This window comes from Gorilla gorilla, chromosome 5 (genome assembly GCF_029281585.2).
Source record: "Gorilla gorilla gorilla isolate KB3781 chromosome 5, NHGRI_mGorGor1-v2.1_pri, whole genome shotgun sequence".
In the NCBI taxonomy this organism is placed as follows: domain Eukaryota; kingdom Metazoa; phylum Chordata; class Mammalia; order Primates; family Hominidae; genus Gorilla; species Gorilla gorilla.
The window spans coordinates 56,017,865-56,041,606 of NC_073229.2; the positions used below are offsets into that span (position 1 = coordinate 56,017,865).

Consider the following 23,742-nt stretch of genomic DNA (forward strand, 5'->3'; position numbering starts at 1 on the left):
ATGTTTATCAACTGAAGAATGGATAAACAAATGTGGTATATGCACACAACGGAATACTATTCAGCCATAAAAAATGAAATTTGGATATATGCTACAACATGGATGAACCTTGAAAACACTATGCTAAGTGAAAGAAGCAAGGAACAAAAGGTCACATACTATATGATTCCATTTATATGAAATGTCCAGAGTATGCAAATCCATAAAGAAAAGACAGAAAGTAGATTATTGGATGCTGGGGCTGGGAGAGTTGGAGGGAAATGGGGAGTGACTGCTAATGGGGAAGATGTTTCTTTTTGGGGTGATGAAAATGTTCTGGAATATTAGATAGCAGTAATGGTTGCACAATACTGTGACTATACTAAAAACCACTCAATTGTACACTGTAAAAGTGTAAATTTTATGGTATGTGAATTATATCTCAATTTTAAAAAGAAAAATAAAAAGAGAAACGCATTTGCTCCACCTTGCCTCTTAGAGATTCTGGCTCTACACAAAGAGGCACTGATCTCTTTTCATGTACCATGATGCTAGGCTGCTCAGAACCCACAGACTGCTTCCTCCTATCTTCTGCTGCAAGCAGACAAGTCTAAACAGCCCCAGTGCCATATGCATTAAATGCCTCTGTTTGCATGTGGAGAAATAAGGTACAAGGCTTCCCTTAGTTTGAGTAACAGCATAGTTAACGAGATGAGATAAATAAATATTGACGCTAGCCCTGAGAATGCTATGAGTGTGGGGAATAGGATAGAGCCCCATAATAACTACTGAAGTATGTATTGCTTCAGCAAAGTTCTCTAAGGAAGAAAACAATCCTAAAAAATGTTCTCACTCATAGGTGGGAATTGAACAATGAGAACACTTGGACATACGGGGGGGAACATCACACACTGGGGCCTGTCATGGGGTTGGTGGGGTAGGAGAGGGATAGCATTAAGAGAAATACCTAATGTAAATGATGAGCTGATGGGTGCAGCAAACCAACATGGCACATGTATACCTATGTATCAAACCTGCACATTGTGCACATGCACCCTAGAACTTAAAAGTATTAAAAAAAAAAAAAGTAGTGTGGGGTATGGTGGGCATGGCGGGGTGGGGGGTCTGAGAGAGGACTGCATAAGGAAAGTATCTTTTTTTCGCTATTTAGGCACTCATGTCATTTTCAAAAGTGTGAGTCAAATTCACACCACAGAATAGAGAAACCCTGTTTGGTGACATCAAGTAAATTTCATATAAGTATTTAATAGTCAAAACTGAAGAGAAGATCATTGGAGTGTGTTTTCCACCTCCAAATAAGAATGTAATTTGGCGATTCTATGAATTTTCTTTTGAGCCTCCCAATCCACTGGGAAGACTGTCTTTTCAATAGGAATAAATTCCTGAAAAGACACAACTTACTTGCAGGAGACTTTAGTTCTGTCAGCAACCATGGTCCACTGTTGCTGGTTGGTAGAAACCTCAACGTAGTAGCTATAGCTTCGATCATCACAATCCCAAAGTAGTAACCTGAACAAAGGGAAAGACGTAAGATTGCTGTAAATGTTTTAACTGGTTGTTTCTTTAGGTTGTGGGCATATCCCTCCCACCCACCTCCTTTGTCCAGCACATTTCTAGGACTGGACAAAGAAGGTGAATCCCAAAAAAGTATGAAGAGAACAGGCAGAGTCAGTCTGCAGTGAGAGGCTTTTAATCTTTAGTTCTTTTCACAAGTCCCCCAGTCCCAGGCAGGCTCTGCCCCACTGGTGGCAAAGTTCTTTATACTGGTTTAGTAGAGAGATGTCCCCAGATCACCTTTCCAGCTTCTTCTAGCTCTCCTCTCCAGTTGGCTCGGCTGATCACTGCTCATGGGAGAAACTGTAATTTCGAGTCGATTTTTATTTTTATTTTTAGAGACAAGGTGTTTCTCTGTCACCCTGGCTGGAGTGCAGTGGTGTGATCAGTGGAGTAATCAGTTGTGTAAACAGTGAAGGCTCACTGTAGCCTCCAACTCCTAGGCTCAAGTGATCCTCCCACCTCAGCCTCCTGAGTAGCTGGGACTATAGATGCACACTTCTTCTTTTTTTTTTTTTTGGTAGAGGCACAGTCTCACTATGTTGCCCAGGCAGGTCCTGAACTCCTGGCTTCAAGTATCCTCCTACCTTCGCCCCCCAAAGTGTTGAGATTATAGGTGCGAGCCACCGTGCCCAGCCTAATTGATTTTTTATTTTTATTTTTATTTTTAGAGCAAATTTTCACCCTGCTGCCCAGACTGGACTGCAGTGGTATGATCATAGCTCATCACAGCCTCCAACTCCTGGGCTCAAGTGATCCTTCTACCTCAGCCTCCCAAGTAGTTACAGGCATGCACCACCATGCCTGGCTATTTTTAAATTTTAGGTAGAGTCAGGGTCTCGCTGTGTTGCCCAGGCTGGTCTCAAACTTCTAGCCTCAAGTGATCCTCCCACCTCAGCCTCCCAAAGTGCCAGGATTACAGGTGTGAGCCGCTGTGCTGGTCTAATTGATATTTGTTATAGTATTTTCTAATTGGTGATAACCCCATCACCTTTATTATTGTGTTTTAGCTTCCTTCTTATTCTCACCAGGATTTTTACATAGCTGTAGTAGGATTATCTGATTTGGAGATATAGGCAAATATACATTCATTTGCAAAACTTTCATTATTTAGAAATTGATTACCTTGGTCCTGTTCTTATCCCCCTTTTCTGCCCAGATAAGAACTTAAGCATTAACTGTGTAATTCCACTTACATGAAGCTCAAAGCAGACAATTTATCTGTTGGTGACAGGAATCAGAACAGTGGTTAGTTCTGGGGGAGGTATCGACTAGGAAAGGGTAAAAGGGAACTTTCTAGAATCCTGGAAAAGTGCTATTTTTGATCTGAGTGGTAGTTACACGGGCATAAATGCATGTAAATAATCACTGAGCTATACATAAAAGATCTGTTCACTCTGTGTGTGTTATTCCTCCATTAAAAAAATATATATGTATATATATATTTTGAGATGGAGTCTCACTCTGTCTCCCGGGCTGGAGTGCAATGGCGCGATCTTGGCTCACTGCAACCTCCGCCTCCCGGGTTCAAGTGATTCTCCTGCCTTACCCTCCCGAGTAGCTGGGATTACAGGCTCCCGCCACCATGCCCAGCTAATTTTTGTATTTTTAATAGAGATGGGGTATCACCAAGTTGGCCAGGCTGGTCTCGAACTCCTGACCTCAGGTGATCCACCTGCCTCAGCCTCCCAAAGTGTTGGGATTACAGGCGTGAGCCACTGCGGCCGGCCTAAAAAATAATTTTAAAAAAGAATCTGAGTGTTGCAGTACAGGATTAGTATTTTGCTTCTGACAGTGCCACAGGGGAGACAGATATTTCAACCTTAAAAGTCCTTCCCATACAAACTATGTGTTTTACTGCTTTATAGTTGGCCATATGTGTTTGCTTCTTCTACCAGCTGGCATAGATAGTGAGCTCCTTGAAGGCAGTATCTATGTCTTATTGATTTTTTCTATACCATTCACATAATGTCTCACACGGAGCTTAAACTCAGGCAGTGCTTACTGAGCAAATCTATTCTTTGTAACTACAGCAATAATGGCCGGGCGCAGTGGCTCACGCCTGTAATCCCAGCACTTTGGGAGGCCAAGGCGGGTGGATCACGAGATCTGGAGATTGAGACCATCCTGGCTAACACAGTGAAATGCCGTCTCTACTAAAAATACAAAAAATTAGCCGGGCGTGGTGGTGGGCACCTGTAATCCCAGCTACTCGGGAGGCTGAGGCAGGAGAATCGCTTGAATCCAGGAGGCGGAGCTTGCAGTGAGCTGAGATCATACCACTGCACTCTGGCCTGGGCCACAGAGCGAGACTCTGTCTCAAAAAAACAAAAAACAAAAAACAAAAAAAAATCAATAATAATGATCATGATGGCCAACATTTCTTTAATGGTAACTGTGTATTAGGCCCTATGTTAAGTGCTCTGTACAATCTGTCTTATTAAAATCCTTCTAAATATCCTCTTAGCAAGCACTATTATTATGAAATTACAGACATTGAAAGTGTGAGGATTAAAGCATGTTAAGTAACTTGTCTAAACTCATACAGTAACTAAGTGATGGAAATGATACAAGGTTCTAACCTGGTACCTTCACCAAAAGCCCATTTCTGTAATCCCACTGCCAAATGTTTCCATTACTCTCAGTTTATATATCTGGTTCACAATTTACAACCTCTAACCTATCACTCTATAAAAGTAGTTTGTATTATTTTCCCTTAATCTTATGATTATAATCAGTGAAAATCCTTTGCACAAGTTCAGTTTAGTATCACATATAAAGCTATTACTGAGGACCAGGATTGCCTGTATTTTCCGTTTTCCTTTACCGTTACCTTTTTTTTTGTTGGGGGAGGTTGGGAGGACAGCTTCTCTCTCTGTTGCCCAGGCTGGAGTGCAGTGGTGCAATCATAGCTCACTCCAGCCTCAAACTCCTGGGCTAAAGCAATCCTCCTGCCTTAGCCTCCCAAGTAGCTGGGATTACAGGCACACACTACCACACCCAGCTAATTAAAAAACAAACAAAAAAAAGATTATTTTGTAGAGATAGGGTCTCACTGTGTTGGCCAGGTGGGGTCAAACTCCTGGCCTCAAGCTACCCTCTCGCCTGGCCTCCTAAAGGGCTCGCCTTCCCTTTCATTCCTTATTTTCTATTGTAATTCTGTTTGCTATCAATTACTAAACCCATGCTACCTAATATTTTTGAACTCATCTTTTAAGTAGAGAAAACTGTTAAATGTGTTTGGAAAGCATTAGTAGATGATACCTACTGATTCTCTTTAATACGCCTGAGTGTTTAATCTCTCAAAGTACCCTGAATGAATCAGAAAGGATTCCACTCTGTTGTTCTTAAGTGGCCCAAAATTCTACTCTTAGATTACACTAATTTTCTTATAAGAACGTGAATCATTTCCTTCATTAGTCATTTCCTCAAATATTATCCTAGTCTCTAAGCACTTTTATGCAGTTAGCCTATGCTAATTTATATTTATTTTGAGTAACTTTTAAAAGTGTATTTTTTGCTCCTATGTTTGTCTGGTTCTCATTTTGATTATAAGACCTTTAGAAAGATGTTTGGTCTTTCTCTTTTTAAAAACTCTGCTTCAAACATGTAGGCTGTGTTCATGGCATATGTTCCATATATGTTCTGGATTGAAATCATTCGTAACTCTGACACAGTAGAGTAAAACTAGGGGAACACTTCAAATCAATTAATCATTCTCTTCATTTAACAGTTCTGTTACCAGAACTGTTGTTGGAAGATAATGTTGAGGTTATTTTCCCCAATGGAATTTTTAATTATTTATGGAGAGCTAGGTTTATCATATTCCCTATCCTTCTAGATAATCATAAGCTAGTGTTTCTACAGAGGACTGAAATGAAAATGGTCAGTCCCTTTTGGGATAGAACCTAACCAGATCTCAAAACATTTCATGGAAAATGACAGCCTTGAAGACGATATGGGATATGGAGAAGATAAAAAAAAGAAGGATAAATTATGAGTATCATATATGTTCTAGCAGATATTCTTGGAGTGATAACATATTTGAGGAAAATTTTAAGTTGTATATATCATGCTCTGTAAGTAGCTTATTCTATAAAAGTCCTCCAATTTGTTTCAAGGCAAATTATTATCTTAAAATGAAGGTAATCTGAAATTCCAGTAACTTTTAAAACATATACACACAGTGCATATGGTTTGTAACTTGCTACTTTTGCTTAATGGTCTATTATGAATATCTTTTTGTAACATCAAATATTCTTCTACATCATATGTACTGACTTCATAGTATTTCACTGTATGGATGTCTCATACTTTATTTAATCAATCTATTATTATCTGACACTTAAGTAGTTAATATTTCACTGTTATGAAAATTCTTTTTTTTTTCTTTGGAAACAGGGTTTTGCTTTGTTGCCCAGGCTGCAGAATGCAGTGGCACAATCATAGCTCACTGCAGCCTCAATTTCCTGGACTCAAGTGATCCTCCTGCCTCAGCTTCCTGAGTAGCTAGGACTACAGGTGCACACCACCACGCCCAGCTGATATATTTTTTTTTTATTTTGTTGCCTAGGCTAGTCTCCAACTCCTGGCCTTGAGCAATCCCTCCACCTCAGCTTCTCAAAGTGTTGGGATTAAAAGCATGAGCCACTGAGTCCAGCGCATTATGAAAATTTTGTGATAGACATTCTTAAGCTAAATCTATGATTATTGTCTTTGAATGATTCTGTAAGTGAAACTCCTGGAACAGGGCATATAACATCTTGAGGCTTTGATGTATATCATAAAATAGCTGTATACTTCTATTCCCCCCAACCCCAAGCAAAAATCTATACCAATTTATATTAACACTACCAGCACTGCATAACAAATGCCTGTTTCTGTGCATCATCACCAATATTATATATTATGTTTAAAAATACTGCTAATTTGATAGCTGAAATATCTTATTAATCTGCAATTTTTAACTTATTGAGCTTGAACATTTTACCCATTTTCTACTTATATTTATCTTTCTGTTAATGACTTACAAAATGTCCTCTATATTTAAAGGATATTAATCCACTGCCTATCATAGTTTGCATGCTGAAGGTATTAATTTTTATTAGCCTAGTCTATCGATCTTTACCTCAATAATTTATTCTGGCCTAAATTCTTTTTTTCTGAACAGCAGCCAAGTGCTCATACTGGTTGAGACATCCTCTCTCTAGTCCTCTATTAAGAGTCCCCAGGGACTGGAGATGTGGGGTCATGGTGACTCCTGAGTGGAAAAGGGACACTGACGGATCTCAGGTCATCCAGCCTAGGGCTCAGACTCAACCTACATGTTGAAGTTTTAAAGACGGCTTCTAACTCATGCCTAGGATGCACATTTGCTTGGAATTTAGGCTTAGGCAGGAATTAAACCCCTTTGTTGATTTGACTGAAAAAAGCAACTGCAGCTGAAGAATACTAAAGGAAAAACTGATTCAACCTCTGCTTTTCCATTGAGAGGAATTTTGTTCTACCAATTCCCTTCACTTCTTTGGCTGCCTGCAAAGTGTATTCTTATGTCTTTGTGCCTGCAACAACAGAGAGCTATTTCTGACTTGTAAACTAGCTGGGAATGTTTGCATGGTGAGCTCATCCAGGACAGACACTCCCTATGACCTTAACTGAAATGAGCTCCTTAAACATACACCGCACACTTCCACCCATAGATCAGAAGCCATTTTCAAAAGGGGCTGGATAAAGGAAGTTGCTGGCCAAGATTTATTGATGCAGATCAGGTCGGTGTTTAGCTGTTGCCACAAACCTCTCTAACTAATGAGCACAGCATGAAATGCCTGGTGATATTATATATGTTGTCTCCTCCATCTTCCCTTATTCTCATTGTGAAGTTTCCCTAAAAGCAGTGAAGTGCTGGGCTTTTTTTTTTTTTTAATTGATTAGCAGATGTGATTTTGCTTACATCTTCCATAAATGCTCTGGCTGGCTGCATACCATTGATTACCAGGGGTTCAGTTTACAGCAACTAATTGCTCTCCTTGCTGGTATTTTGATACAAAATTCAATAGCGAATATGTTTTCAAAACTCTGTTCTTTGTGGCTTGAGTCAGAAGTGACTCAAGGCAAACCCAGTGGACTGAGGTTTCCAGTCTTTAAAATAGTTGCTCTCTCATCAGTCTGTGAAGAAAGTTTCCAAATTGTAGCATTTTAATTGGAAAGTCTGCATTATGCATGCGATGACAAACTATGTTGTGCTGAATGGCACTTTTTTCATCCTTTTCTTAAGGGATTAATACTGTGCCAGATTGTGAACAATGGCTGAAGTATAACAGTTGAGGTCAACAGCTTCTCCACTGAATTGGTGCCTTTTAGACCAGAAGCAAGGGCCTGTTTTGCCTGTTTCTAACTGTCCATCATTTGTGGGAAATTCCACTGGAAGGCCTGGGACCATAATGCCACTGTTGCTAAATTTTCTCATTTGGATGAAAACCAACTAAAGGAAGATCAGCAACCAGGATATTAGTGATAGTGCAATAACTTATGATCAAATCCATTCCTAATCTTTCAGTTAAAGTCAAAGATACTCCTGATCTCAAAAATGTATACAGTATATTCTTTGGTAAAGATCCTTTAAGTTCTTCAGAAATAATTGTCTTCCATTCAATAATTCAAAAAATATTTACTGAATAACTACTCAGTAACATTAGGCAAGTCACTTTACTTATACTTTGGTTTCATCCTTTGTGACATTAAATGTTGAGATTTGATGGCTTCTCAGCACTCTTCCAGTTCTAACATTTAATATTCTGTTATAGCATATGCAGAGGTTTTTTCGGTATGTCTGTACGTTACACAGTAACTCCTGTCTTTGACAACTCTTTCCAGCACAACCTCAAGGTGGACGTGGGAGATTCCTGAGCTCAGTTTATCCTCTGGACTTGGAAGCTGCCCAATCCATGCTGGGCTAATCAGATTTCCTTTCTCAAAAATGTAGAATTATGTGAGATTCCAGCTTAACATGCCCTGTTCACTTAAAATGAGATGATGAAAATACAGGCATTCTGGGGTGAGTCTCTTTGATCACAAGCATACAGAAGCAAAGAAAGATATCTGCAGTGAGAAGCAGAGACCACAGGCTGTGCAGTCCAGGGAGGGCTACCTGGGATCCCGACAGATTCCAATGTCTGGTTTCAAAACCTACTAGGGCCCTCCGAGTTTCTGCTCTAGTATTCCGTGAGAAATCTTCTAATCACTTAAATAAAGTTACCATTTGCGGCTTAACCTATCTTTACTTGGTTTCTGTTACTTGGAACTAAAAGGGCCAAACATAAGCTCCTGGTGGAGTGCACTGGACAGAAAAGGTACTCAATAAGAGTAGATGTTATGGCAGTGAGGATGGCAATGATACCGTGATGGCTACAGGACCAGAGAGACAACGAGGTAAAGAGCAGGGGTGGTGGGAAACCTCCCTCATGATGGCAGTCTTTTCGTTCAATTATGAAAGAGGATTCTATGTAGAAACGGAGAGCAGTAAGACTGTGGTGTACGGTGGCAAGGCAAAACAGGCTTTGGAGTGGGCTCAGTGGCATCAGTGGAGCTGCAGGGAGAGAGCCTTGCAAAGATGGAACAATCAGTGTAGTTTATAACTCTCCTCAGCGGTGGCACTGGGGAAGCAGGGCCAACAGTGACAAGGAGGATACAGGCTAGGGTCAGAGAACGAAGGGCCAGGAAAAGTAATGACCACCTGTAGGCTTCTGAGGAGGTCAGTGGGATCAGAGATGGCAGACTAATGTTCAGAACAGAGAGAGACTGGAGGTCATGATGCAAAGAACAGATGCGGCAGCTGTAAAGGTGAGGGAGAGAGGTAAGGAGTTGTGGTGACAAAGGGAAACTTAAGCACTTTCACCTAATTCGGAAAAGTCCAGTTCCTGCTCCTCTGGATGAGAAGCAGAAAGGCAAACAACACATTAGGGCCCCATTCTAATCTCTGCTACTGAGGGGCAGGAGGGAGCCTGTAACAGCTTCCAGAAGGAATTAATACAGGTTCAGAGAAACAACTTTGCTGGTAAGAAAGAGGGACTTTCCCAAAGATGAGAGGGCTCCTTATTGTCAGCTTTCACAGGGTTCGATGATGTGGCTTCACCCTCAGGTGGGGAGCAAGGTCCAGCTGAGAAGAGCTGCTGGAGGACGCTGAGTCCAAAATGGGATTCTCAGCGGAAGCCTAGAGCCCAGTAACCATGTTTTCTTAAAAGTGTGTGAAGTAGACCAGGCGGCTGCCCTGCAGATTCCAGACATGAGAACTCCTGAGGTGTTGCCACTGCAGGGGCCTGCCTCTGAATGGGCCACGACCTTTCAGGGCAAAGGGAACACCAGTCTCCTAATAGCAGGAGGAGGGAAAAACTGGCTGCTCATCAGATGGAATGGATTCTGGGGAAGTGCATTAGTCAAAGGACATCAGAGAGTCTACCTACTGTCTCATAATGTTTAATCTCTCATATCTGGGACGTGGAGGGTGATTTCTCTAAAAGGGGAAGAAACGATGGCACTGATTAACAATATTCTCTTGCAGGTAGCCAGAGAAAAGGCAAGCAGAAGCTCTCGGGTGTGTGGCATATGTAATTTCTGTGTTTAGTCAACTGAAGTCCAGGATTACAAAAATGTGAGGAGGTGGCAAGTATACATTTTGGCTCCACTGTGTAGGCTGGCTCATTGAGAAAGGGGGATATTTAAGGAGGGATTTTCTTTCTCATGAAATCTTATATTTGATATAGTATAATTATTTATTTATTTATTTAAAGCCCACACACCATGAGAAATATAGTATAATCTAGGTAAGTTATCTGAAAGTGGAAAAATATCAATGGAGAATATGCCTGGAGGATATAACTGTGGATAGGTGGATGGGGCAAAACTTTCCAAAACTTGGAGACAATACAAAACTACCAATCTTTTTTTTTTTTTTTTTAAGACAGGGTCTCAATCTGTTGCCCAGGCTGGAGTTCAGTGGCGCAATCTTGACTTACTGCAATCTCTGCTCACTGCAACCTCCGCCTCCCGGGTTCAAGTGATCCTCCCACCTCAGCCTCCCAAGAAGCTGAGACTACAGGCACTCGCCACCATGCCTGGCTAATTTTTTGTATTTTTTTGTAGAGAAGGTGATTTGCCATGTTGCCCAGATAGGTCTCAAACTCCTGGGCTCAAGAGACCTGCCTGCCTCAGCCTCCCACAGTGCTGGGCTTACAGGCGTGAGCTACCACACCTGGCTAAAACAACCAACTTTTAACAGCTAACTAAGACCATCTTTTCACTTCTTAGAAAGATTAAGTTTTTAATTTCAAGTTTTAGGTGATAACATAAAAGCTAACACCACATTACCAAATACATGGCTGCAGCTGCAATATTCATTAGATACTGAGTGTGGAATGAATGGTGAACAATTAATCATAGTCCCACCTCACATTCACACAGACCTCACTAGTTTCAAAATGTTTTTGCATACATTATCACATTTGGAAAAAAAACAATTTATAATCAGCACATTTCCTGCTTTCAACGCAAATCTATTTTCCTAAGTTTCCTGGTTAATTTTCTTACATGGGCTAAACACTGCCCAAGCAATCTTTTACAGATTATTTAATCACTTGACAAACTCTTTTTTTTCTTTTAACAAATAAATTTTGCCCCAGGCTTATGATCTAGACTTCATACTATACCAGTCTAATTTAATGAAAATTCTCGGCCAGGCACGGTGGCTCACACCTGTAATCCCAGCACTTTAGGAGGCTGAGGTGGGTGGCTCACCTGAGGTCAGGAGTTCAAGACCAGCCTGGGCAACATGGGGAAACCCCATCTCTATTAAAAATACAAAAATTAGCCGGGCGTGGCAGCATGCACCTGTAATCCCAGCTACTCAGGAGGCTGAGGCAGGAGAATCACTTGGACCCGAGAGAAGGGGGTTGCAGGGAGCCGAGATTGTGCCATTGCATTCCAGCCTGGGCGACAAGAGCAAAACTGAGTCTCAAGAAAGAAAGAAAGAAAGAAAGAAAGAAAGAAAGAAAGAAAGAAAGAAAGAAAGAAAGAAAGAAAGAAAGAAAATAAAGAAAAAGAGAAAAAGAAAATTATCTCATTTTATGCTTTCAATGTGGAAATATGATAAAAATTTGTCCAGGCCAAACAGCCCTTGAGAAGAAAAGCATTCTTATATTTTGGAAAGTGACTCTAATACAGCCCCTTCCTTAAGCAAAACGTTGGCATCAAAAATATTGGGAACCCCTCAAACGGTCTTATGATATTTTAAAAGGTGAAGTCACAATATGTTACAGACCTTTTGGGCAGTGACACACTAGACAGGTATGCAGCTTTTACAATCTTCCCCCGTGTTTAAATTTGGCATCACCAATTCCCCTCTCCAGCAAGGCCATATGCCTTGATCCCAGCAGCTTCCTCCTCTTGATGAATATATACAATCAGTGAGATCAGCCTGATTTGGTTCACCGGCAGGATCAGAAAAGGATGTGTGAGAGGCAGAAATGCCAAGGTCCTGCCCAGATGATAGGGCTTAGCTCCCAGGCATCAGGTCCAGCTGGCTTTTAGCTTCATTTGCTAGGAAGGCTATTACGGGCTGTTGTGAATGTAAAAGGCCAGAATCAGTTTCTTCTGTTAATAGCTGAAGGCAATATGCATTTGTGTGAGCTTTTCTGTTCTCTGTCCTCAATTCTATGAAATTATTAGGAGGGCAATAAGAACAGACAGACACATTAAAGAGCTCAAAATGTACTAATCTACAGCTGAGTGTTAAGAATTCTTGGATTTTTACTTAACATTTATGACTCCTGTGAAACAAAAGGCCCCAGTGTGGGCCTTCATCCAACAGGTAGGGGAGTAGAGTCACCTTGGCTCCAGGTTCCCTGCATAACACCATCCAGTGGCCCTTCCCTTCAGCTTTTTGGACCAAATCCATTCAGGAGAGCCCACTGGATCATGCTTCTACAGTGCAGGGACCATGCATGGCTAACGACCTTGGTATTTCCCAGCACAATGCCTTACACATCATAAGCTCTACTGAGTTAAACCGAAGGAGAGGGGCCGGGCGCGGTGGCTCACGCCTGTAATCCCAGCACTTTGAGAGGCCAAGGTGGGTGGATCACGAGGTCAGGAGATTGAAACCATCTCTGCCTAACATGGTGAAACCCCGTCTCTACTAAAAATACAAAAAATTAGCTGGGCGAGGTGGCAGACGCCTGTAGTCCCAGCTACTCGGGAGGCTGAGGGAGGAGAATGGTGTGAACCCAGGAAGCAGAGCTTGCAGTGAGCCGAGATCGCACCACTGCACTCCAGCCTGGGTGACAGAGCGAGACTCCGTCTCAAAAAACAAAACAAAACAAAACAAAAAAACCGAAGGAGAAACGGGGAGCAGAAGAGGCGAGTTATGATGGAAAGAGGTGAGGCAACTATAGATAACATCACTCCTCTCAAAAAACCTGGGTCACTTATTCCTGTACAATATCTTCAGTGTTCTATAGAATGAATTATGTTTCAATGCAAAAACAACCTCCCCCAGCCAGTACTTCATCCCTAGCCCCAACACCATTTTGGAGAGTCTCACATAAGTGATAATTTATGAAAAATATCCATTCTGACTACTATTTCATCCACTGAGCTTATTCTCCTGCCCATCCGCTGACCACATGCTAATAGGTGCCCACACGCACAGCCTACAACGCACCAAGAAGCAGCGCCAAAGAGAAATTTAATAAGTGCCATGGCTCCTCCCTGTTCCCTTGGGTCAAGTTTTCACAAGAATCTGTGTCTGTGGGAGAACTGACAATTTAGCTACATGCAGATCTTTGTATTCTCTTGACCTGGTGATAAAGGGAAAGAACAGAAGGGCAAAACAGGTGGGAAGGCTCAGCTCTGAATATTACAGTCAGGAGGATGTTCCAGCAGGGATGCACGACCGGCAAAACTCTTCCTGTTCAATCACGTAATCTCTCTATTTTTGTTCTTACCAAATCTCTTCTCTGGTCTCTCTTAACACAACCAGTACTATTTTCCCACACCTCTTTCCCTTTCTTCTCAGACTGACCTTTTCACCCAAATCAGATCTGGGTTTCAACTTTTGCTCCAGCTTTTAAATCATCTTCTTTTCCCCACAGAGCACAATCTACAAAGTCTTGAGCTCTTGCTAGAAATGATTTTAAAACACTTGCCTATCCAATTCAGACCTCCTTCAGACTTACTACCAGTGTGAGCTGCGACTCGTTCCTCCTTCAGGTTCTCGCTTGGCGAAGTTACTACTGCCCCCCTCCCACTGCATTCCCAAATCTGTTTATTCCGGTGGGCCATGGACAATGAAATGCTGTCTCTCTATCTACTTGTCCTGGAATTTCCTCCCTGTTAGTCCCTCCTCTAATGGACTTCTTTCATGAAATAGTTAGTGAAGGCTCTCACATGAAAACAACTACCCTCTAAAACACAAAACAAAACTATAATAAGTTGCAAGTGCTATACAATTTAAACACTTAGAATAAGTACATTATTCTGTTTGAAAGCTGAGGTGTCCGATGAATCATAATTCTCTATGTGGTACATGACTTACCATTAAAAAAGAGAACATTAATGAGAAAAATAATAGCAACATCTCCACCAGTATATAAAGGTGAAAATCCTAACTACCAACTATAAATTCTTATAAACAAAAGATAATTAATCAACTTAATATGTAACTGTGTGATAAATCTTTTGAAGAATGGTGAGAAGCCAGAAAAATAAAGCAATATTTTATGTATTTTTTTTTTTGTAACAGCTAGAGGAAAAAATGGCTCATTAAGTTTTTCAGTGCAATTCTTTTGATCACTGGCCACTCAGTATAGTTTTCTTGATCCAGGTCTTCAAAGCTGGGATCACAAGTTTTAATTCAAACGTTTTCAGCTGAACATTAATAACGCTGGCTTTCCTAACTGCTAAACAGCTGTAATTAAACCAAACTGGTGTGGGTCATAGGACCAAAGGCTAAATGGGCAGTTGCTTTTTTTTTTTTCCCTGCGATCACCTATACTGAACAGGAGGCCCAGGCAAAGGCTCTGCAAAGGGAGGGTCTGCAGTTCTCCCCACTGCTGCAGAAGATGTGAGGATGTTGTTTCTGTCTCATGAATACTCCCCAGAACTGCAGAGTAGCTTCCCTTCTTCCACATTTGTTTGGTTGAGGGAACATCAGACTCTTTGGAATGTATTCTGCAAGAATTGCCTTTCTAGAAATAACCCTCCCAGGTGCCGACATGAATATTCACCAGAGTGTACTGGGCACAGAGGCCAGTCTCCGTGCCATGTACACTAATCCTTCAAAATGTATTCCAGGCAAGCTACCAGGGTAAACTCCTGTATAGAAACCAGGCTTTCCGGTGATAGACACTGGATGACTGAGAGAAGGAAATCTGAGTGATGGAAGCAGAGATGAATAAATCACTCCTATCTAGCTAAGGCCCTGCTGCAGCTAGACCTTGCGACATTGACTCAAGCACAGCATGAGGCTTCATTAGAATATTGCACTGTGCAAATTAAACTGTTTCTTTTGTTCAGCCGGCTCACTCTTCCTCATCAAGAACAAACATTTATGTCCTCTATGCCTTATAATCCTTTTTGCTGGACCCCTTTTAACTTTCTTCTCATTTTGGCTGATAGGACCTACATGGGCATCCTGAGAACACGGTCCTCGTGCCATGCAGCCATCCAATGCACATGCAAGCTTACCCCCCACCCCCCACTACCCCTCTGCATCACTGCCCTGACTCTCATTCAGGAAGGTAGAGACAAAAAAGATCAGGAATTTTCACAAGCCAGGAAAGAAATCATGCCAAAGGTGGGTGAGATCTCAGATTTCTCAGGATCCTCTCACTCTGGCACTGAATCCCCAAGAGCCAGCATTGATATTCCTGTGGTGGGGCAGAAGAGGACCCCAGCCTATCTGAGTCACACATGAGAGTGTTTGGGTGTCAGGGGCTGGGAAATATCCCTGAGGTAACCTCCAAGACGCTGGTGCTGGAACTGTGTACAAAGGATACATATGAATAGCCTGGGGGAAATGAGGAGCTTGGAGGCTCCTAGCAGCCAAAGGGAAGAGGTAGCATGAGCAGGTAAAAGGAAAACAGTGAAGTTACTAGTTATTTCCTTAGCCTATTAGGACCACAAAGGGTTCCAATGACTCTCCTTGGGCCTCTGATGGACACAAGGCTACTGTCCACAATTCCCTGGAATGTGTAATGAATAGCAGTGGCTTCAGATGGGAGGCAGGAGTCCCACCTCTGACTCTGTCTTGCTTCACAACTGTATCCTCTCAGATTTATAATCTGGGAAGTGGGTGGTAGGGGGATAGGGGAAAGGAGGGAGATGGATTTTAATGTACATGATTTCTGATTCCTTTTTCAAGTCTATTTTTCCCTTTTAATTACAAAGTGATATATGATAAATCTTTGGCACTTTTATAAAGTATCCATTATAAAGAGGCATTATACAACTTGCAAAGAAATATAAACCAATATTTAAAAAAAATTCTTTAGCAGCAGAATCTCTTTTACAAACAACATCTTGGCAGAATCTCAGTATCTAAAACAGATAAAAGTAGAAATGCTCTTCTGAGGTCAGAGTTGGGGAATGAAGCCTCATCCACCAGGACTTCCTGTTGGCCCCTCCTTGTGGCAGCCCACAAGGCTCATTCAATAACAAAACACAGTAGGAAAAACCCAGTGGTCATGGTATTATATATTGTCCCCAAACTAAATGCTGATTTTAATATTCCTATCTTTCAATAACAGGATTATTATTATTATTATTCCCATTTTTTTGAAACCATGAGGGGCAAATGAACTTCCCTAACACTTCACTTTTACCTGTATGGGCCAGAAATGTTAGTGAGGAAAGGAACTGAATGGATTAGGCATTGGTAAGCCATGGCCTGTGGATGCCTATTTTTGTAAATAAAGTTTTACTGGAACACAGCCATGCCCCTCAGCAGTTGAATAGTTGCACCACAGAGACTGTATGGCCTGCAAAACCTAAAATATCTACTACTTGTCCCTTTATGGAAAAACTTTACCAACCCCAGGCATAGACAGAACACTAAAGCTGTTCTATCTGAGCAGTAAAGAGTTATGGCGCCAAGGTAAGAAATAAAGATACAGTTTAAACTAAGGCTGAGCTTAGCCTAGAAATGTCTAAAGTCTCTTTCTTCTGTTGTTTCAAGAGATTTTAATGCAGCGAATTCTACACGGAGCTTTTAGATTGTGCTGTAGTCACAATCTCATTTTTGTTACTGTGACAACTGCAGTGGCAATTCTTGGCTTGCCTTTCACCCTAAATTTCTGGTATTTCTCCTAAAAGAACTACAAAGAAAATGCGGGGGGAGGGGGGGAAGCAGCAGCAGCAGCAGCAGCTCCAATTAAAAATGAAAACCATTTCCATTCCCAAACCCTCGTTACTCCCTGAACTGATCAAGTGCCCAGGAGCTACATTCTCAAACTGATAGGATAGTCACTGACCACTACCCTCTAGATCCCTACTAAAGGGGATGGAAGTAGTAGGGTAGGGTGAAGAAATTACAGAGACATTTAAAGTCAATAAACAATATGTCAAAAAAATAAAGTTTTATAGTCTTTGATAAGGCAGTTAATATGACAGTAGTAAAATAATAATATATCAGTTATAGAGGAAGATGACACTATAGACTAAAACACACCAATTAAGTACACAGTGCTGAGTTGTTTGTTGGTGACCAGGAGAAAATGGATTTGTACAGATCTATCCTGTTGCCAGCTCTGTCTATTGTAATTATAAAAAGCATTTTACAAGATAGCTGGCCAGGGCAGTCTATGACCACAGAACAATCAAAAGCTTATAGTACTTGGCATTTTAACAGAACTACTCATTTAGACTCTTTAATGAAACCAATTTTAAATGGATGACTCTGTTAAACACGTTCTTCTCAAATAGATGCAACTAATCTCCATGAATTTTCTGCTTGTCTCTGAGTCTAATGTACAGCTAAAATCTCACTACAGTGAACACAATCGTGACAAAGTCATTTTCCTATTTTACTAGTAGGGCTATTATCAACAAGATATTATTTATCTGGTTACCACCAATTCTCAAACAATTCTTTACAGATGATGGTTTATCTATTTCTAACAGGGTTCCTATGAACCTTCTAATAAAAACAGTACTTGATTATATGCTCTTTATTATCTTTTAACCTCAGAAAGGAGATGAATACAGAAAGGTCAGATATCAGGAAAAGAAATGACAAGAGGTTTGCATTGGACATCAGAGGACAATTAAATGGCATATAACTGTCTAAAGGAATTAGAGCTATTGTTCTAGATCCCAACCAACCCTTCTCACAAGGTTCCTGAGGTAAGTATATGCCAAGGAAAGTTCCAGCAAATGAGAAGCAAAGGGATACTTTATTGTTGGTACTTGTACAATTTTTGGCCCAAAACCCTAATGCAAAGGGTATATAGGACATGGAGCACTCCCTGTTCCCAAGTTGCTTATGCCTGAACAGCTTCAAACCAAAGCAAGCCAGGAGGCCTTCTCTGTCCCTTTGTCAACATCCAAAGCTTATTCTTGGTTCTTACCACTATAATGTAAGGAAGAATCAACCCAGTACACTTTGTAGTACAGTAATGTCCTTTTATCCATGTGGGGTACATTCCAAGACCCCCAGTGGATGACTGAATCCACAGATAGTATACAACCCTATATTTTGTATACTATATTGTTTTGATTTGATAACTGAGATGGCTACTAAGTGACTCCTGGACTACGGTCCAGCTGCACATGTCAGACAAGGGGATGCTTCACATTCCAGGGAAGATGGAGCAGGCCAGTGTGAAATCTCATTACACAGTCATGCAATTCACAAGTAGAGATAATGACATGCAATTTAAAACTTTTCCATTGTTTACTTCTGGAATTTTCCATTTAATATCATGCACCACAGTTGACAACAGGCAACTAAAACCACAGAAAGCAAAACCACAGATAAAAGGGGATGACCATACCAGAGAATCAGAGTAAATACAGGGAGATCATTGCCCCCCATTGCCTAGCACTGAGCTGCCCCTGAGCTGAGTTAGAAATTGGTTTCATTAAAGATTCTTACTCTTACTGCCCTAGGAAATAAAAAATAAGGGTATCCAAGGAGAGAAAAGGATGGATCTGCTTACCACTTTGTTGTAAAGAACAGAATAAAGGAGAAGAGTCAGGAGAGATGGAGGAGAGCGAATTACAAAGCAGGAAGGCAGGGCCTCCTTCTAGGTTGTAGTGGTCCTGGCTCACGCCACTTAGGGCCCAGTGGGAGACCAAAGACACAAGTGATTCCACTAAACTATTCTGAGCCTGCTCTGAGTGCTGCAAACAGACTAATCTGATCACCATCTTCTTGTCCACAATTTCAGGAAGGAGTGAAGATGGATATAGGGGAAGGCATGAAGAAATGGTCGAAGGAAGAGGTCCTTCACGTCCCTTGTAAGTTGGATTCCTAGGTATTTTATTCTCTTTGAAGCAATTGTGAATGGGAGTTCACTCATGATTTGGCTCTCTGTTTGTCTGTTATTGGTGTATAAAAATGCTTGTGATTTTTGTACACTGATTTTGTATCCTAAGACTTTGCTGAAGTTGCTTATCAGCCTAAGGAGATTTTGGGCTGAGACAATGGGATTTTCTAGATATACAATCACATCATCTGCAAACAGGGACAATTTGACTTCCTCTTTTCCTAATTGAATACCCTTTATTTCCTTCTCCTGCCTAATTGCCCTGGCCAGAACTTCCAACACTATGTTGAATAGGAGTGGTGAGAGAGGGCATCCCCGTCTTGTGCCAGTTTTCAAAGGGAATGCTTCCAGTTTTTGCCCATTCAGTATGATATTGGCTGTGGGTTTGTCATAGATAGCTCTTATTATTTTGAGATGCATCCCATCGATACCTAATTTATTGAGAGTTTTTAGCATGAAGGGTTGTTGAATTTTGTCAAAGGCCTTTTCTGCATCTATTGAGATAATCATGTGGTTTGTCTTTGGTTCTGTTTATATGCTGGATTACATTTACTGATTTGCGTATGTTGAACCAGCCTTGCATCCCAGGGATGAAGCCCACTTGATCATGGTGGATAAGCTTTTTGATATGTTGCTGGATTCGGTTTGCCAGTATTTTATTGAGGATTTTTGCATCAATGTTCATCAAGGATATTGGTCTAAAATTCTCTTTGTTCGTTGTGTCTCTGCCAGGCTTTGGTATCAGGATGATGCTGGCCTCATAAAATGAGTTAGGGAGGATTCCCTCTTTTTCTATTGATTTATAGATTCAACACCATCTCCATCAAGCTACCAATGACTTTCTTCACAGAATTGGAAAAAACTACTTTAAAGTTCATATGGAACCAAAAAAGAGCCCGCATCGCCAAGTCAATCCTAAGCCAAAAGAACAAAGCCGGAGGCATCACGCTACCTGACTTCAAACTATACTACAAGGCTACAGTAACCAAAACAGCATGGTACTGGTTCCAAAACAGAGATATAGATCAATGGAACAGAACAGAGCCCTCAGATATAACCCCACATATCTACAACTATCTGATCTTTGACAAACCTGACAAAAACAAGCAATGGGGAAAGGATTCCCTATTTAATAAATGGTGCTGGGAAAACTGGCTAGCTATATGTAGAAAGCTGAAACTGGATCCCTTCCTTACACCTTATACAAAAATTAATTCAAGATGGATTAAAGACTTAAATGTTAGACCTAAAACCATAAAAACCCTAGAAGAAAACCTAGGCAATACCATTCAGGACATAGGCATGGTCAAGGACTTCATGTCTAAAACACCAAAAGCAATGGCAACAAAAGCCAAAATTGACAAATGGGATCTAATTAAACTAAAGAGCTTCTGCACAGCAAAAGAAACTACCAACAGAGTGAACAGGCAACCTACAAAATGGGAGAAAATTTTTGCAACCTACTCATCTGACAAACGGCTAATATCCAGAATCTACAATGAACTCAAACAAATTTACAAGAAAAAAACAAACAACCCCATCAAAAAGTGGGCGAAGGATATGAACAGACACTTCTCAAAAGAAGATATTTATGCAGCCAAAAAACACATGAAGAAATGCTCACCATCACTGGCCATCAGAGAAATGCAAATCAAAACCACAATGAGACACCATCTCACACCAGTTAGAATGGCGATCATTAAAAAGCCAGGAAACAACAGGTGCTGGAGAGGATGTGGAGAAACAGGAACACTTTTACACTGTTGGTGGGACTGTAAACTAGTTCAACCATTGTGGAAGTCAGTGTGGCGATTCCTCACGGATCTAGAACTAGAAATACCATTTGACCCAGCAATCCCATTACTGGGTATATACCCAAAGGACTATTAAATCATGCTGCTATAAAGACACATGCACACATATGTTTATTGCGGCACTACTCACAATAGCAAAGACTTGGAACCAACCCAAATGTCCAACAACAATAGACTGGATTAAGAAAATGTGGCACATATCCACCATGGAATACTATGCAGCCATAAAAAATGATGAGTTCATGTCCTTTGTAGGGACATGGATGAAATTGGAAATCATCATTCTCAGCAAACTATCGCAAGGACAAAAAACCAAACACCACATGTTCTCACTCATAGGTGGGAATTGAACAATGGAACACATGGACACAGGAAGGGGAACATCACACTCCGGGGACTGTTGTGGGGTGGGGGGAGGGGGGAGGGATAGCATTAGGAGATATACCTAATGCTAAATGACGAGTTAATGGGTGCAGTACACCGACATGGCACATGTATACATATGTAACAAACCTGCACATTGTGCACATGTACCCTAAAACTTAAAGTATAATAATAATAAAATAAAAAATAAAAAAAAGAAATGGTCAAAGGAAAAGCAGACTGTATTTGTACTTCTTCTCCCAAGATTTAAAATTGTCGTATTGCTATAATTACCCTCCCACAGACTGTACTTCTTGTTTCAAATGTCCCCAAAGTCAGGAATACTCATTATAATCCTAACAAAAAACCAACCATGTTAACCAAGAAGTTAGAAAAGCAAAAGACTGGAGGTAGTATGACGGTCATTGCCTGTATCTTCTTTGAAAGTAAGAGGTCTTTTTTAAAAAAAAATCTATCACTTCATTCCAAGGCAAACAGACTTGACTTTTTCAACTCCAGATCTTAAAGACTGAAACTACTATTTATAGTGGGACTTTTGATATAATTAATCTGTCACTACAAAATAATGTAGGTATGCCGTAAAATTTCTGATCTTGGAATGTTGTATGTATACAAGAAGAGCCAACTCTGTTTTGGCTGATCAAATACATCTGGTTAACAGACTCCATGTAAACTGACAATTTAGGTAAGAGTTTGGATATGGTAAACTATAGTTAACTAAAGTAAAACGAAACCAAATAAAATTTATTCTGATTTTGATCAATCAGGAGGTACTAGTAATCTTGCCCTGCCTCCCAAATTTCATTGTGGCATGAATTATCACTATGCTGGCAAAGCACAGGAGACCAGTTACAGAAAGCCAGTATATTAAGTGTTTGCAACAGAAACTTGAAGTTTTTTCCAAGAAGTAAGTGTCATGAATATGAAACCAAACATATATAATCAATGAAGCCTCTCATTTTGGGTCAGAATTGTGCAATAAACAGACATAGGCTTTTATTTACAGAACTTTTTTTTTTTTTTTTTTTGAAATGGAGTCTCACTCTGTCACCCAGGCTGGAGTGCAGGGGCGCGATCTCGGCTCACTGCAACCTCTGCCTCCTGTGCTCAAGCGATTCTCTTGCCTCGGCCTCCTGAGTAGCTGGGATTACAGGCGCCCACCACCACGCCTGGCTAATTTTTGTATTTTTAGTAGAGACAATGTTTCATCATGTTGGCCAGGCTGGTCTTGAACTCCTTACCCCAGGTGATCCACCTGCCTTGGCCTTCCAAAGCGCTGGGATTACAGGCGTGAGCCGCCATGCCCAGCCAGCTACAGAACATTTTTGAAGCTGAGAATAAGAGAAAATATTATTATCATAGTACTGTTTTAGGTACATCCAGAAGCTGTGGACTCTAAGGGAAGCTTTTAAAAATAAAAGGGAAAAAGCCCCCACTGAATTATATACTTTAAATGGGTGAATTATATGGCATGTGAATTATATTTCAATAGAGTAGTTTTAAAAAATAAACAGAACACATGAAATATGGAGATCTGTTAAAATTCCAAAGCACATGTGAAATGTCAAGCAGGAGGTAGTGTTCTGTGGCAGAGCTGTTGGCTAGATAAGCCAACCCCCTTACCATGACCCTCAGTTTCTTAGCCAACCTTGCTAGGGCTGACCGTATGACATAGTTCTACCTAATAATTCTAAGTGAAAGTTGGCTGGGTAGGGCTTCAAATAAAGCTTTGGATTTTCCTAATAAAAAAGGAATAAACTTGGCTGGTAGGCTTTTATCCTTGTATCCCTTTGTCCTTCTTTATCCTGCCTAAACACAGACATGGTAGCTAAAACTGTAGTCCCTATCTTGTTTCTCTGGGGCAAAATACACATGGAAAAGACCAAGAAAATTGTAGAGATCACTGAACTGCAGAACCAATATGGGCAGCCATGCCCCTGTGGACTTTTTGTTATGTGACACAAAAACAAACAAACAAAACAAAAAATAAAACTGAAAAAAAAAGTCTTTCTTAATGAGATTATTTGTTATTTGCAGCCAAATGCAAGCTCCTTTGGAACAAATGACCTCTAGTAAAACAAATGTAAAGTCTCAGTTGCAACATATAATGGCAGTTTCTATAATTTATGACCACAGAAATCAAGGGTGGATTGAACCATAAGATGTGATGGCTCCTTTCATTTTCTTTGTAAGGCTATAGGAGGTTCTGCAGGATCATGAAACAAATTAGAATCTTTGGAGCTGGAGTTTTGCCATGGCTTGTGTTGTCCTACTCCTGATGGAGAGAAAGGGATGAAACTCAAACTATGCTTTGATTTCTTCATCTTGTAAATGAAAACAGTGAGAGCAGCTAAAGCTCCAGAACCACTGTAAGACATGGTGACTAAAAGAACCATTAGCCATTTCTAAAAATTAAACTGTACAGAAGGTCTAAACACTCTTGGCTGGTGTTT

At 40.7% G+C, this 23,742-nt stretch overlaps 1 protein-coding gene across 5 annotated transcripts in view; it reads right to left on the reverse strand.

The window, feature by feature from the left end:
• The window catches only part of BTBD9 (BTB domain containing 9), a 482,019-nt gene that overhangs the window by 86,467 nt on the left and 371,810 nt on the right, over window positions 1-23,742 (reverse strand). For all 5 annotated transcript variants that reach the window (XM_019029706.4, XM_063707576.1, XM_055390323.2 and 2 more), the window contains exon 9: window positions 1,402-1,509. In XM_019029706.4, the coding sequence (XP_018885251.2) occupies window positions 1,402-1,509 (108 nt within the window). The remainder of the gene's footprint in view (window positions 1-1,401; window positions 1,510-23,742) is intronic.